The sequence below is a fragment of the Cherax quadricarinatus genome, chromosome 52 (genome assembly GCF_038502225.1).
Source record: "Cherax quadricarinatus isolate ZL_2023a chromosome 52, ASM3850222v1, whole genome shotgun sequence".
Classification (NCBI taxonomy): domain Eukaryota; kingdom Metazoa; phylum Arthropoda; class Malacostraca; order Decapoda; family Parastacidae; genus Cherax; species Cherax quadricarinatus.
The window spans coordinates 24180894-24193756 of record NC_091343.1 but is presented as its reverse complement, the minus strand read 5'-3'; the positions used below and the strand labels follow the sequence as shown (position 1 = coordinate 24193756).

Here is a 12863-nt window from a genome sequence, read left to right as displayed (position 1 = left end):
TTCAGAGTGCAGGCACTGTACTTCCCACCTCCACTCAGCCTCCAGAGTTACTTAGTATTAAGAATGGTGGTGGCGGGTTATTTACCTCAGGATGGTGAAGGCTCGATTCTCCGTCCAGTAATTGTGACATTCATAATACATAGTTGTACAAACCTCTCATCCAGGCTACAGTATCGTGGTTGGAACAAATGACAGTATCGTGGTTGGAACAAATGACAGTATCGTGGTTGGAACACGTGACAGTATCGTGGTTGGAACAAATGACAGTACCGTAGTTGGAACAAATGACAGTATCGTGATTGGAACAAATGACAGTATCGTGGTTGGAACAAATGACAGTAACGTGGTTGGAACAAATGACAGTATCGTGGTTGGAACACGTGACAGTATCGTGGTTGGAACAAATGACAGTACCGTAGTTGGAACAAATGACGGTATCGTGGTTGGGACAAATGACAGTACCGTGGTTGGAACAAATTACATGAGCCACAGTGAATGAGGAAACTTCAAACGACGTTTCTGTCTGTCCTGATCTGTTAAGTCCAGGAGGGAGCGAAACGTCATCTACAGTTCCCCCTCAAACTTTTCCTTATTTATTAATCTCCCATTTTCATTGCAGAAACGTGCCAACTCTTCCAAAACTTGGCACCCCACCTGTTCTAAACATGTTCCTCGCGCTGTACTGGACAAAGGGTCGAGTCTCAACCATACCCTGCTGTCGACGACCCAAGGGGGTTTAGCGCTTCATATAATGTATACTAACAAATCCTTTCCTGGCGTCCCTGACCTAAATCTCCCACAAGAGATGTAAGTCAGGTCACCTTAAGCCACATATTTACTCTCTATACCAACGCCCAAATGTCTTTTTGGGATTTTTTAAGTATCTTCACTTTACACAATATATATATATATATATATATATATATATATATATATATATATATATATATATATATATATATATATATATATATATATATATGAAGGTACCACCTCTAGAACTGTCATAGGGACCCTCATCCTCAGAGAAAAGAATAAACTTGCTTCAGGGAAAACTCAAGGTTCTCCCTGAAGCTGTTTGAGAATTTTCTCCTACCACCCCCTATATTTCAGGTATGTTTCATTTAAAGACAAAATACATTGGCCAAACATTCACAAAAAAACATCAGAAAGTAATACAACATAGGTAACTCAGAGCTACATCTCGAATACTTCGTCCAGCTCCCCTGCGGTGGGCCGCGTGCCCAGAATGCTGCAGGCATTTCCTCTCTGGATCGCAACACTGAGTCACTGAGTCTCTGAAAGAGGAAGCTGGTCGCTCTGTGGTCCTTGGTTTCTATGATGAGCTTTTCACCCAGCTGTTTGAGGAACTTTAGAGCACACTTGCCCCATGCTCCAAGGGTCTCCGACTCTATTGGATATATATATATATATATATATATATATATATATATATATATATATATATATATATATATATATATATATATATATATATATACACACACACACAGATGACTGTACCACACCATCACCTGCCACTCTTTCTACCCTCCTTGGTCATCCTCATTCACCACCTTCCTCTCATCATCTTCCTTCCTGCCCCTCCTTTCATTATCCCTCTTCCTTCCATCACTGTTCCCCTCTCTCTCTCATCTTAGCCCTGGGTGATGCTCAGACGTAAACAAACATCTCGTCGGATCATAGATCACAGCGGCATCTTTCTTCCTTATCTCCCGGCCTTCCAGCTTCCCTCAGCCTTGGTCTCTTTTCCCGTCACTTATACTTTCACCTGCTGGGCCATTTGTCTCAGGTCATGGGGGAGATACACTTGCCCACTACATCCCGAACCACTGGGTCTATCCCCTGGGGCATGTTTCTCACTGTGGGTACGTTCCTCCTTCCTTCTCAGGGGTAGGGTAAGACCACCACTCAATACCCCATAGTGTTACTTTGATTTATAAAACGCAACAGTGTGTGAAAGCAAACAATGATGCAAGAGAAGTAAACAAAGTGTGGAGCCTAACACTGTGTGTGTGTACTCACCTAGGAGTGGTTGCAAGGGTCGATTCATAGCTCCTGGCTCCTGGTGTGTGTGTGTGTGTGTGTGTGTGTGTGTGTGTGTGTGTGTGTGTGTGTTAAGTTAGGTTAGTAATAAAGTTGGTAGAATTACCGACAATATGTAAAGTAAAAGGACACAAGTGCAACTAATGTGGCATTTATTGTGGCAACGTTTCGCTCTCCAGGAGCTTTATCAAGCCATTACAAACAATTGTGATGAATGGTTTGTGATGAATTTCTCTCTGGGGAATGTATATACTCTGGGCACTGTGTACATTATTAAGAAAACAATCATAAAAGCAGATCCCTTCATATTCATAAGTATGATTATCGTCAATAAAATCATTAGCTAGATAACCCCAATCAAGGTTAGACAGATGTTCCCTAAGTCCATTATAATCGGCAGAACGAAAATCAGGGATTTTTACTGTATTATCATTATTCTTGCATTCCCAATTAATGCTAAAAGTGATGGATTTGTGATCACTTGCGCCAAGCTCTTCAGTGATCTCCAGATTATTCACGAGTGTTTCCTTATTTGACAAGACTAGGTCTAGCAAATTATTACCCCTCGTAGGCTCAGTTACACTCTGTTTCAGAAAACAGTCTTGAACTGTTTCCATGAAGTCACTGGACTCTAGATTACCTGTCAAAGAATTCCAGTCAATTTGGCTAAAGTTAAAGTCCCCTACTATGACTATGTTACTGTGTCCAGAAGCCCTAACAATTTCGTCCCAAAGAAGTCTCCCTCTATCGTGATCCAAGCCTGGAGGTCGGTATATTACACCTAGAATTAGTTTTTCTTGACCCTTCACGAACTCTACCCAAACAGATTCTGTTACTGCTCCATCTATTTTTATACCTGTTTTTATGCAACAATTAATATTTTCTCGAACATACAATGCAACTCCTCCCCCCTTCCCATTACATCTATCCACATTGAACAACTTAAATCCCTGAATATTACACTCAGCAGTCATATCCCGACTCTTTAAATCATACCACGTTTCAGTTAATGCAATGATATCAAAGTTCCCAGCACATGTTACCAAACGTAGTTCATTAATTTTATTTCTTGCACTTCGACTGTTAGCATAAAATACCATCATATGTTTTTTCTTCTGCACATTTTTCCTATTCATCTTTGTTTTTACACAATTTCTGAAATTATCATTACCCAGAGTTACTCCATGACAGTTACTATTAAGATTCTTAATATCAGAGCATAAGTCAATATATCCATACTCTTTATTAATCATTTCTAAACCCATACCTCTAACTAATCCTAGTTTAAAGTCCTAACAACCCCCTCAACTGAGTTAGCAAGAAAACCCACACCTGCCCTGGATAAGTGAACCCCATCCCTGGCATACATGTCATTTCGGCCATAGAAGTTGTCCCAGTTGTCAATGAATGGTACTGCATTATCCTTACAGTGTTTATCCAGCCAACAATTAATACCAATTGCTCTGGACAACCATTCATTACCAACACCTCTTCTTGGCAAAATGCCACATATAACAGGGCGCCCCCCCCCTTCTTCCTAATCATGTCTATAGCTGTCCTGAACTTTCTAACTAAATCCTCACTTCTACGCTTGCCTACATCATTGCCTCCAGCACTGAGGCAAATAATAGGATTGATCCCATTACCGTTCAAGATGTTGTCAAGCCGGCTAACAATGTCCTCCATCCCAGCCCCAGGAAAGCATACCCTTTGTCTCCTACTCCTGTCCTTCAAGCAGAATGCCCTATCCATGTATCTAACCTGGCTATCCCCAACAACAACAATATTCTTACCTTGACTTAAGAAATCGTAATGACACGATTGCAAATAAACCATACCCCCGGCCGGGATTGAACCCGCGGTCATAGTCTCAAAACTCCAGCCCGTCGCGCTAGCCACTAGACCAGCCAGCCACAATAAGATTCATCCAACTAGGTATATTTCTACACCATAGGAAAGTTAGCACAGGCACCTCTGTGACCACAAATGCAAGTTTTTACAGACGAATCTCCAGCTAGCGTGGCCGTCGCGACGGGCTGGAGTTTTGAGACTCTATGACCGCGGGTTCAATCCCGGCCGGGGGTATGGTTTATTTGCAATCGTGTCATTACGATTTCTTAAGTCATGTTGACGGCAGTGAAGGGACTTGAGCTAGAGTTCGCCACGGCCACGCTAGCTGGAGATTCGTCTGTAAAAACTTGCATTTGTGGTCACAGAGGTGCCTGTGCTAACTTTCCTATGGTGTAGAAATATACCTAGTTGGATGAATCTTATTGTGGCTGGCTGGTCTAGTGGCTAGCGCGACGGGCTGGAGTTTTGAGACTCTATGACCGCGGGTTCAATCCCGGCCGGGGGTATGGTTTATATTCTTACCTTCCTTGTTGTCGTTCGTCGTGACGATCCCAGTAGTCGACTCACATTCGTCGGGTAGCACCGAGAATGCGTTGGAGGTTTCCACGGGAGTTTCCACAGCAGTCTCTTTCTTCTTCATCGTTTCTGGCTTTCCATTCGTCTTCTTGATCGTCAACTTCGTCGTCCCCTGCTGTCCAGCCACTGACCACGATCCCTTCTTGACCTGAGGACTCGAAACAGGAGGACTACTACGAATCCTCTTGTTTTCCTCGGTCAATCGCCGTATCTCCATCTTCGCTGCCCTCAATTCTTCCTTAAGTTGCTGGTAAAGTTGCTCGATGGAGGGCATCTTGGTTCAGTCCACGGGAGCAAACAAGACACTTCTTCACAGAGTTAAGTACAGGTCACCACTGAAGTTAAGTACAGGTCACCACTGAGTTAAGTACAGGTCACCACTCATGTATTTATCCAACCTATTTTTAAAACTACACAACGATTTAGCTTCTATGACGGTACTCGGGAGTTTGTTCCATTCATCCACAACTCTATTACCAAACCAGTGCTTTCCTATATCCTTCCTGAATCTGAATTTTTCCAGTTTAAAGCAATTGCTGCGAGTCCTGTCTATGTTAGATATTTTTAGCACGCTATTTACATCCCCTTTATTTATTCCTGTTTTCCATTTATATACCTCAATCATATGCCCCCTAATTCTACACCTTTCTAGAGAGTGAAGATTCAGGGCCTCAGTTTATCCTCATAGGGAAGATTTCTGATACATGGGATCAACTTTGTCATCCTCCTCTGTACGTTTTCCAGAGCATTTATATCCATTCTGTAATACGGTGACCAGAACTGTGCAGTATAATCTAAATGAGGCCTAACTAGAGATATATAGAAACAAGAAGGACGTTATGAGGGACATCTAGTGATGAGAATGAGAAAGAACACAAGGAAAATGTGGAATGTAGCATATTCAGAAGAATGACCACGCCAACAGGTGTGCATTCGAGTGCAGAATGCCAGGAAAAATAGCTGACGAAACCACGAAGGTAACCAGCGGGAGTCAGCAACAAGCATCTGAGCGTACAAGAGCTGAAACCTGGCTGACAACACCCTCAGAAAAAAACTGGAGTGTCACCTTTCACACGCAACTTTGTGTCACGGGAGAACATCAAATCTGGCACCAGCAAGTGTGTGTGTGTGAGGCAGCCGGGCGAGGCTGGCTGCAGGTGTGCCACCCAGGCTGATGCAGTGCCAAAGATGAGTGTCAAGTGTAAATAATCATAATTATTATTACATTAACATCAATATAATAATATTACCAATGATAATGGGTATTATAATTAATAATAATAACAATGAAGAAATAATATTACTACTACTACTACTAATAATAATAGCTATTATTATATTTATATTAATATAATACCTATAATTATATTAAAATAATAATACTTACGTAATGTTATCATATTGATATTAAAATAATAATAATAATAATAATAATAATAATTATTATTATTATTATTATTATTATATTTTCTCAAGAAAGAAAGAGCTGAACCAGCAAGGAACCTGAAGGAATTAAAAAAATGTAATTAGGTTTGATCCGAGGAAAGGGAAGGCTAGTTTCAACTCCTTGCATCAAGAGCTCTCCACCAAGCTAAGGTACAGTGATGACAGTCATCAATATTGACGATATGAACTTACATAAACAAATATATTGACTCAGGTGAGAGGTTGATGTATTGGGTTCCCTGTAGGTTACTTGTAGGTTCCCTGTAGGTTACTTGTAGGTTCCCTGTAGGTTACTTGTAGGTTCCCTGTAGGTTACTTGTAGGTTCCCTGTAGGTTACTTGTAGGTTCCCTGTAGGTTACTTGTAGGTTCCCTGTAGGTTCCCTGTAGGTTACTTGTAGGTTCTTTGTAGGTTCCCTGTAGGTTACTTATAGGTTCTTTGTAGGTTCCCTGTAGGTTACTTGTAGGTTCTTTGGAGGTTATTTGTAGGTTACTTGTAGATTCCCTGTAGGTTACTTGTAGGTTCCCCGTAGGTTGCTCTAGGTTCCCTGTAGGTTCCTTGTAGGTTGCTCTAGGTTCCTTGTAAGTTTCTGCAGAATCCCGTAAGCTCCTGTAAGTTCCTGTAGGTTCCTCTTAGGTTCCTTATAGGTTCCTTGTAGGATCTTGTAGGTTCCTGTTGGATCATTGTATGCTCCCTGTAGGTTCCCTGTAGATTGCTCTAGGTTCCTTGTAAGTTCCTCTAGAAATCTCCTGTAAGTTTCTTATAGGTTCCTGTAGGTTCCTTGCACGTTCCCTGTAATTAACATGTAGGTTACCTGTAACTGCTTCCCGGGGATCGCCGTCCCCGCTCCACGGTCCCAGATCAGGCATAGACCACCTTCAGACTCACGATACACCAGCTGACATCACCAGCTGACACAGCACCAGCTGATGGAGCACCAGCTGACACATCAACTGACACAGTACTAGCTGACACATCACCAGCTGACACAGCACCAGCTGACACAGTACTATCTGACACTTCAGCTGACACAGCACCAGCTGACACATCAACTGACACAGTACTATCTGACACATCACCAGCTGACACAGCACCAGATGACACAGCACCAGATGACACAGCACCAGATGACACAGCACCAGCTGTGCCCAACTCTCACAGTTTATGCGACATAAAGACACCTAAACACACCTCCCAGACCCAGGGTAAACTTATGTACATGAAGAACTGTGGGCACTGCAGGGTTGGTGGCAGGGCTGGTGGCAGGGTTGGTGGCAGGGTGGTGGCAGGGTTGGTGGCAGGGTGGTGGCAGGGTTGGTGGCAGGGTTGGTGGCAGGGTTGGTGGCAGGGTTGGTGGCAGGGTTGGTGGCAGGGTTGGTGGCAGGGCTGGTGGCAGGGCTGGTGGCAGGACTGGTGGCAGGGCTGGTGGCAGGGTTGGTGGCAGGGCTGGTGGCAGGGCTGGTGGCAGGGTTGGTGGCAGGACTGGTGGCAGGGCATTGCCAACAAGTACTGTTTTGATTGAACATCAAAAATGGTATACAATACCGACAGGTTGGTAGGTAAGACACATAGGCAACAGTTAGGCAACTTTATTCCGAAACGTTTCGCCTACACAGTAGGCTTCTTCAGTCGAATACAGAAAGTAGGCAGGAACAGTAGAGATGTGAAGACGATGTAATCAGTCCATCACCCTTGAAGTCGTAGAATTTGAGGTTGTCAGTCCCTCGGCCTGGAGAAGTTCAGTTCCATAGTCAGGAACTATCTGAAGATTAAGCTGTTGTTGTTGTTAAAGATTCGCCGGTATTTTCCCGGCCCGGGCCCTTCCAAGTGGTGGCCCGGCACTGGCTCCCTGTCTAGGGAGTGTCTGAGACCTAAGTGTCCCATGGGAGGAGGCACAAGTACCCCCCTCATCTTGTAAGGTACAAACTCGGGCTCTGGCACCAACCATGCCCTAGAAGGGCAATGCATTGTGTCGATCGTGCTAGCGCTGTGCTCTCCTGTGTGGAGTGTCGTGTGTTGGTGTTCATTTTCATTCATGTTGATTCGCAGGTCCTTCTGGCCCAGGTCTTCTCCAGATGGTGACCCGGCAGTGGCCCCCCGGGTGGGGGGTGACGATAATCATCTTTCTTCTTTCTTGGCCCTCCGGTTGGATGATGTCGTCTTCTATCTTCCGCTGACTTCCCCAAAGAGAAGCGCAGTCGGGCAGAGGCAGCAGTTACAGGGTTGATTGGAGCCACACCCCAGCTTTAGCGGACAGCAAAGTGCTGGGTGAATGGTCATGGATAGTCGTGCTAGACGAGGGTACCGTCTTCAAGGTCCCTATTCTGAAGCATGAAGTTGAAGTGTATGTATGTGTGTATAATGTTCGCCAAGACCGTAGTCCTGGCACGGGTCTCAATCTTGCGATGACCCGTCTCTGGCTCCCGAGGGAGAAAGGTTTCTACAATGATGCGACATATGCTGTTCAAGCACTCTTCTGGTCAGTTCAACTGGTGCATCTCATAAGCGACAACACCGTATGTACTCCTAACTGTGGACACTAGCGAGGAGGAGGATATGTCGTTATCACAGGTAACAGCTTGTCTGGTTCGTTGACTCCATGGTACACTAGTGTGGCCGCAGTCATCTCTGGGTCCTCTTCGGGAGGGAATATCACTCCTAGTTGCCTGCGGAGCGTCTCAGTAACTTCGCACTCCAGAAGATAGTGTGTTAGGGGCCGCTGGACAACGTGCTGACAGTACTGGCACATCTCCTCCTCAGCCTTGTCTACCATCATCTTGGCTGTGGGAAAGCCCAAACGAAGCCGATGGATGGCGGTACACTGCGCTCTGGACCAGCTTCTATCATATGGAGGGGGTTCTCCCTGAGTCGCTGCTCGGTACCACTGTTGAGATGGGGTATCACCTAAGACCTCCCCCATAAGTTTCATGGCTCTGGCAGCCACCAGTTTGGTCTGTCGTAGGCTGATTGGGACAGTAATCCCAACATGTGGATAGTCTGTTGCTGCCTTGGCTGCATCATCTGCCGCCTCATTTCCCCGGATGCCAGCATGGCTGGGGATCCAGTTCAATGTCGATCTGTTACCCTGAACTTCTAAGGCTGTCATTATGCTCAGGATCGATGTGATGAGGTGAACATTGTCCTGTGGTTGAGGATGGGAGAGGGCATTGATTGCAGACGTGGAATCAACATGTATGACAGGTCGGAGTCGATGTCGTAGGGCATGTGACAATGCCTGCTGAATCGCCACCAACTCAGCTTGAAGGATCGTGCAGTGGTCAGGGAGTCGCCAGCCTTGTGTGTGACCATTGTGGTACAGTCCAGCTGCTGCTCTCTTCCTGTCAGGGTCGACAGAACCATCTGAAGATTAAGCGACAGTGCGGAGACTTAAATACTGTCGAAAGGAGAGGTGCAGAGTAGTAGTAGTAGTGAGACTGTAGCCACTGAGAGGTCAGGTCCCTCTCAGATCCATCTTGTCAGACACTGCAACACATGGCCTCTTGGTACAGAAAACGCCTTAGACAACCCTTTCAAGTGAGAACTGTTGGATCTGAGAGGGACCTGACCTCTCAGTGGCTACATTCTCACTACTACTACTACTCTGCACCTCTCCTTTCGACAGTATTTAAGTCTCCGCACTGTCGCTTAATCTTCAGATAGTTCCTGACTATGGAACTGAACTTCTCCAGGCCGAGGGACTGACCTCAAATTCTACGACTTCAAGGGTGATGGACTGATTACATGGTCTTCACATCTCTACTGTTCCTGCCTACTTTCTGTATTCGACTGAAGAAGCCTACTGTGTAGGCGAAACGTTTCGGAATAAAGTTGCCTAACTGTTGCCTATGTGTCTTACCCACTGTTTTGATTGTTATTCTTGTTACTGCTACTGTTTTGTTACTGTTATTGTTGCCATTGTTCCTATTATTGCTGTTGTTACTGTTCTTATTACTGTTACTACTGTTCTTGTTACTGTTGTTCTTCACCCATTCCCCATGTTGCAGATATCTCGTACACCCATTTCCATCTTCAACAAATAAAACATTTTTTTTCTGTTCTAAATACAAGAAATCAATAGTTCTCCTTCATGAAAGACTATTTATCTCCGTTGTCTTCTTGTTCGTCTTCTTCAGGACACGTACAGTGTACTTGAGGCGTCTCCTCGTGCTGACAGCCGTGCTTGGAGTCCTGTGCAGTGTCACCTTCACAGGTAAACATATAGAACACACCAGCTTTATGGTACCATTATTTTCCGGGTAAAACTTGAGACACAAAACCCACCAGGTATTTGCAGTTCTCGGTAAAGTTAATATCTTGAGCATAATATATTACCACGGCTGACATCAACACGAGGCTCTATAATGTATGACATCAAAACTGATATCAAGGTGAGTAAGAAAGTCACAGTGCCGTGGATGGAACGATGTGCAATATGCTTATTACGACGTTTCGGTCCGTTCTGGACCGAAACGTCCATATCGTCATAGGGATCCTCTCCTAAGTGAGGGTTGTGTATACAACTGACATCAGTATACACAAATTGATATCACAATAGACTCTCCCATAACTGAGAAAGAATCCCTGTATACGCAAAGTGACATGAAATTATTCCCGTCTGCACAGCTGACATCATAATAAACTACCATCTACATAACTGACATCATAATGAGCCCCGCCCCTGGACAACTGGCTATAAAGTCAACTCTTCCTCCACACAACACTATAAAATGAACTATATATATATATATATATATATATATATATATATATATATATATATATATATATATATATATATATATATATATATATATATATATGACAATTGTTATCAACTTCTCTACCTACTGTGTGGACAAAATCTAGCAGATCTACAACGCTACGAGATCCTTTTTAATATTTTTCACGTACCAGCGCTAAGCCCGTCATACACCGCCTGGGAAATGGGAGGTTATCAGGTTTGAGTCGAGGAAAGGAAGGTCAGGTCCAATTCCTTAGATTAGAGACCCTCACCGGTATCAAAGAACCTTCGCCTCACGAGGAACCTTCCTTGATACCGGTGAGGCGTCAAGGTGAGAGTACTTACCAGAGCACGAGGCCAGGAAGAGGGCAGCGAGGAACATCTTGAGGACGAGGTAGTTTATCTGACACTTATCTCTTGCAAATAAACAACTTAAAGTCTTGTGGAAGTGTTCAGGAGCACTTGTCACTGGCCATCTCTCACTATTTATCACTTCGTTGTGTCTAATCCTCTTATGCCTATAGTTACCTCACTCGATTCTATAAACGAAATTATGCTTAAGAGGATATCTAGTTTTAATATTGGATATATAGTTTGTTGTATGGTTCATGAGGGAGAGATAGAGAGAGAAGATGGGGTATATAGATGGCGAACCTCTCTCGTGTGTGAGTGAACTCGAGTTGACTAACTCTCCCCTCGTCCCAAGGCAGCTGGCTGGCTACTGCCCTCACACCCACCCCAACACTCATTATCAACACGCTAGTTTCTCTAACTTGCAACTCTTTGTATGTGCTCCCCTTTTATGACCTAGTTTTCATGTGATGTGAGCGTTCTTTTAATCTTGGTTTTGCATAACGCTGTTTATTTTAGTTTCAAGTATTGAAAGTGGGTCACCTATAGGGGTGGAGTTTACAATAGGTGGGACGCAGTGTCATGGTCGGGTTAACACGAGTTTCCTGGTACTCATGTAGCCTGCTCAACAACGTTACAGAATCAATGTACACTATCATTACCAAGAACAGTGACGCATGCTTGGTATTTATTTATTTAATAGTATGCGTGTAATTGTCTCCCTGCATTTGGGGAGGAGGGGTCGATCCCTGGCTCCTGGATTTGTGTCCTTTTCGATAGACTGATAAAGCCATGTCTTTTATGCTGTCAGTCTCTATGGTCCTCACCTCGCTCTGCTTCAAGACTATCCTAGCAATGAAAAAAAAAATGTGATTCATTGTCTGCGACTTAACTGGCTGTCAGCTTTCATGTGTGTCCCATCGTTCTTATCCATCCCATGTCAGTCTGGTTTTGCTCATCCTGTCAGTGGAAAGCCGACCTTTGAACATTTAGTCTGATTTGGTATCAGAGGAAGGCTTGTTACGTGGATCGAAGACTCTGAGCAAAAGACCTGCTTCGCCTCACGAGAAGTAATAACAAGTCTGCAATTTCAAGGTAGATGAATGGTTCAGAGAACCGACATGTTGATAAATTAGACACATGTGCAACTCTTGGGTATCTTTATTGAGGAAACGTTTCACCACACAGTGGCTTCATCAGTCCAAACGTAGGAGAAACTTGAAGAACAGGAGGAGAATGAGGTAATCAGTCCCTCAACCTTGAGTCGATGTGTTCAGTCCATCAATCTTGAATAGAATACGGCATATCAGCGAAGAAGCAGCTTATAAACCGTATGGCAGGAGAGGTGCAGCAGTCATAGGTAGTGTCACATTTGTTCAATGTGGAAGTAGGTCGTGCCCAAGAATTAGGCAAGCGAAGAATTCCTAAGTATTAAGATCCCAAGAAGTTGCAATGTCTGACAGATTTGTAGATGAATGGTTCAGAGAACCGACATGTTTGGACTGATGAAGCCACTGTGTGGCGAAACGTTTCCTCAATAAAGATACCCAAGAGTTGCACATGTGTCTAATTTATCAATTTCAAGGTAGGCAAAATTGCAGACCTGAATATACAGAGAGCTTTAATTGCACGTATAAGTACAATAAAACACCTCAGTTACTGGAAACGGCTGAAGTCCCTTGACCTGTACTCCTCTGAACGCAGGCAAGAAAATCCTAGAGAAAGAGACTAGTTCCAAGTCTGCACAAGGAAATCATTCCCTAAGAAAGCAAAAGTCTCGGCAGGCGGTGCAACATCCTCTCAGTGAAAAGCAGGGGCTCCCTGAGTACACT

The 12863-nt window shown here is 44.1% G+C and overlaps 1 protein-coding gene across 4 annotated transcripts in view; it reads right to left on the bottom strand.

Annotated features, from left to right (window-relative positions):
• Positions 1–11393, bottom strand: part of LOC128696847 (protein amalgam) — a 92735-nt gene extending 81342 nt beyond the window's left edge. For all 4 annotated transcript variants that reach the window (XM_053788256.2, XM_053788259.2, XM_053788258.2 and 1 more), the window contains exon 1: positions 11026–11393. In XM_053788256.2, the coding sequence (XP_053644231.2) occupies positions 11026–11062 (37 nt within the window). In that variant the 5' untranslated portion in view covers positions 11063–11393. The remainder of the gene's footprint in view (positions 1–11025) is intronic.
• Between the last annotated feature and the right edge of the window lie 1470 nt (positions 11394–12863).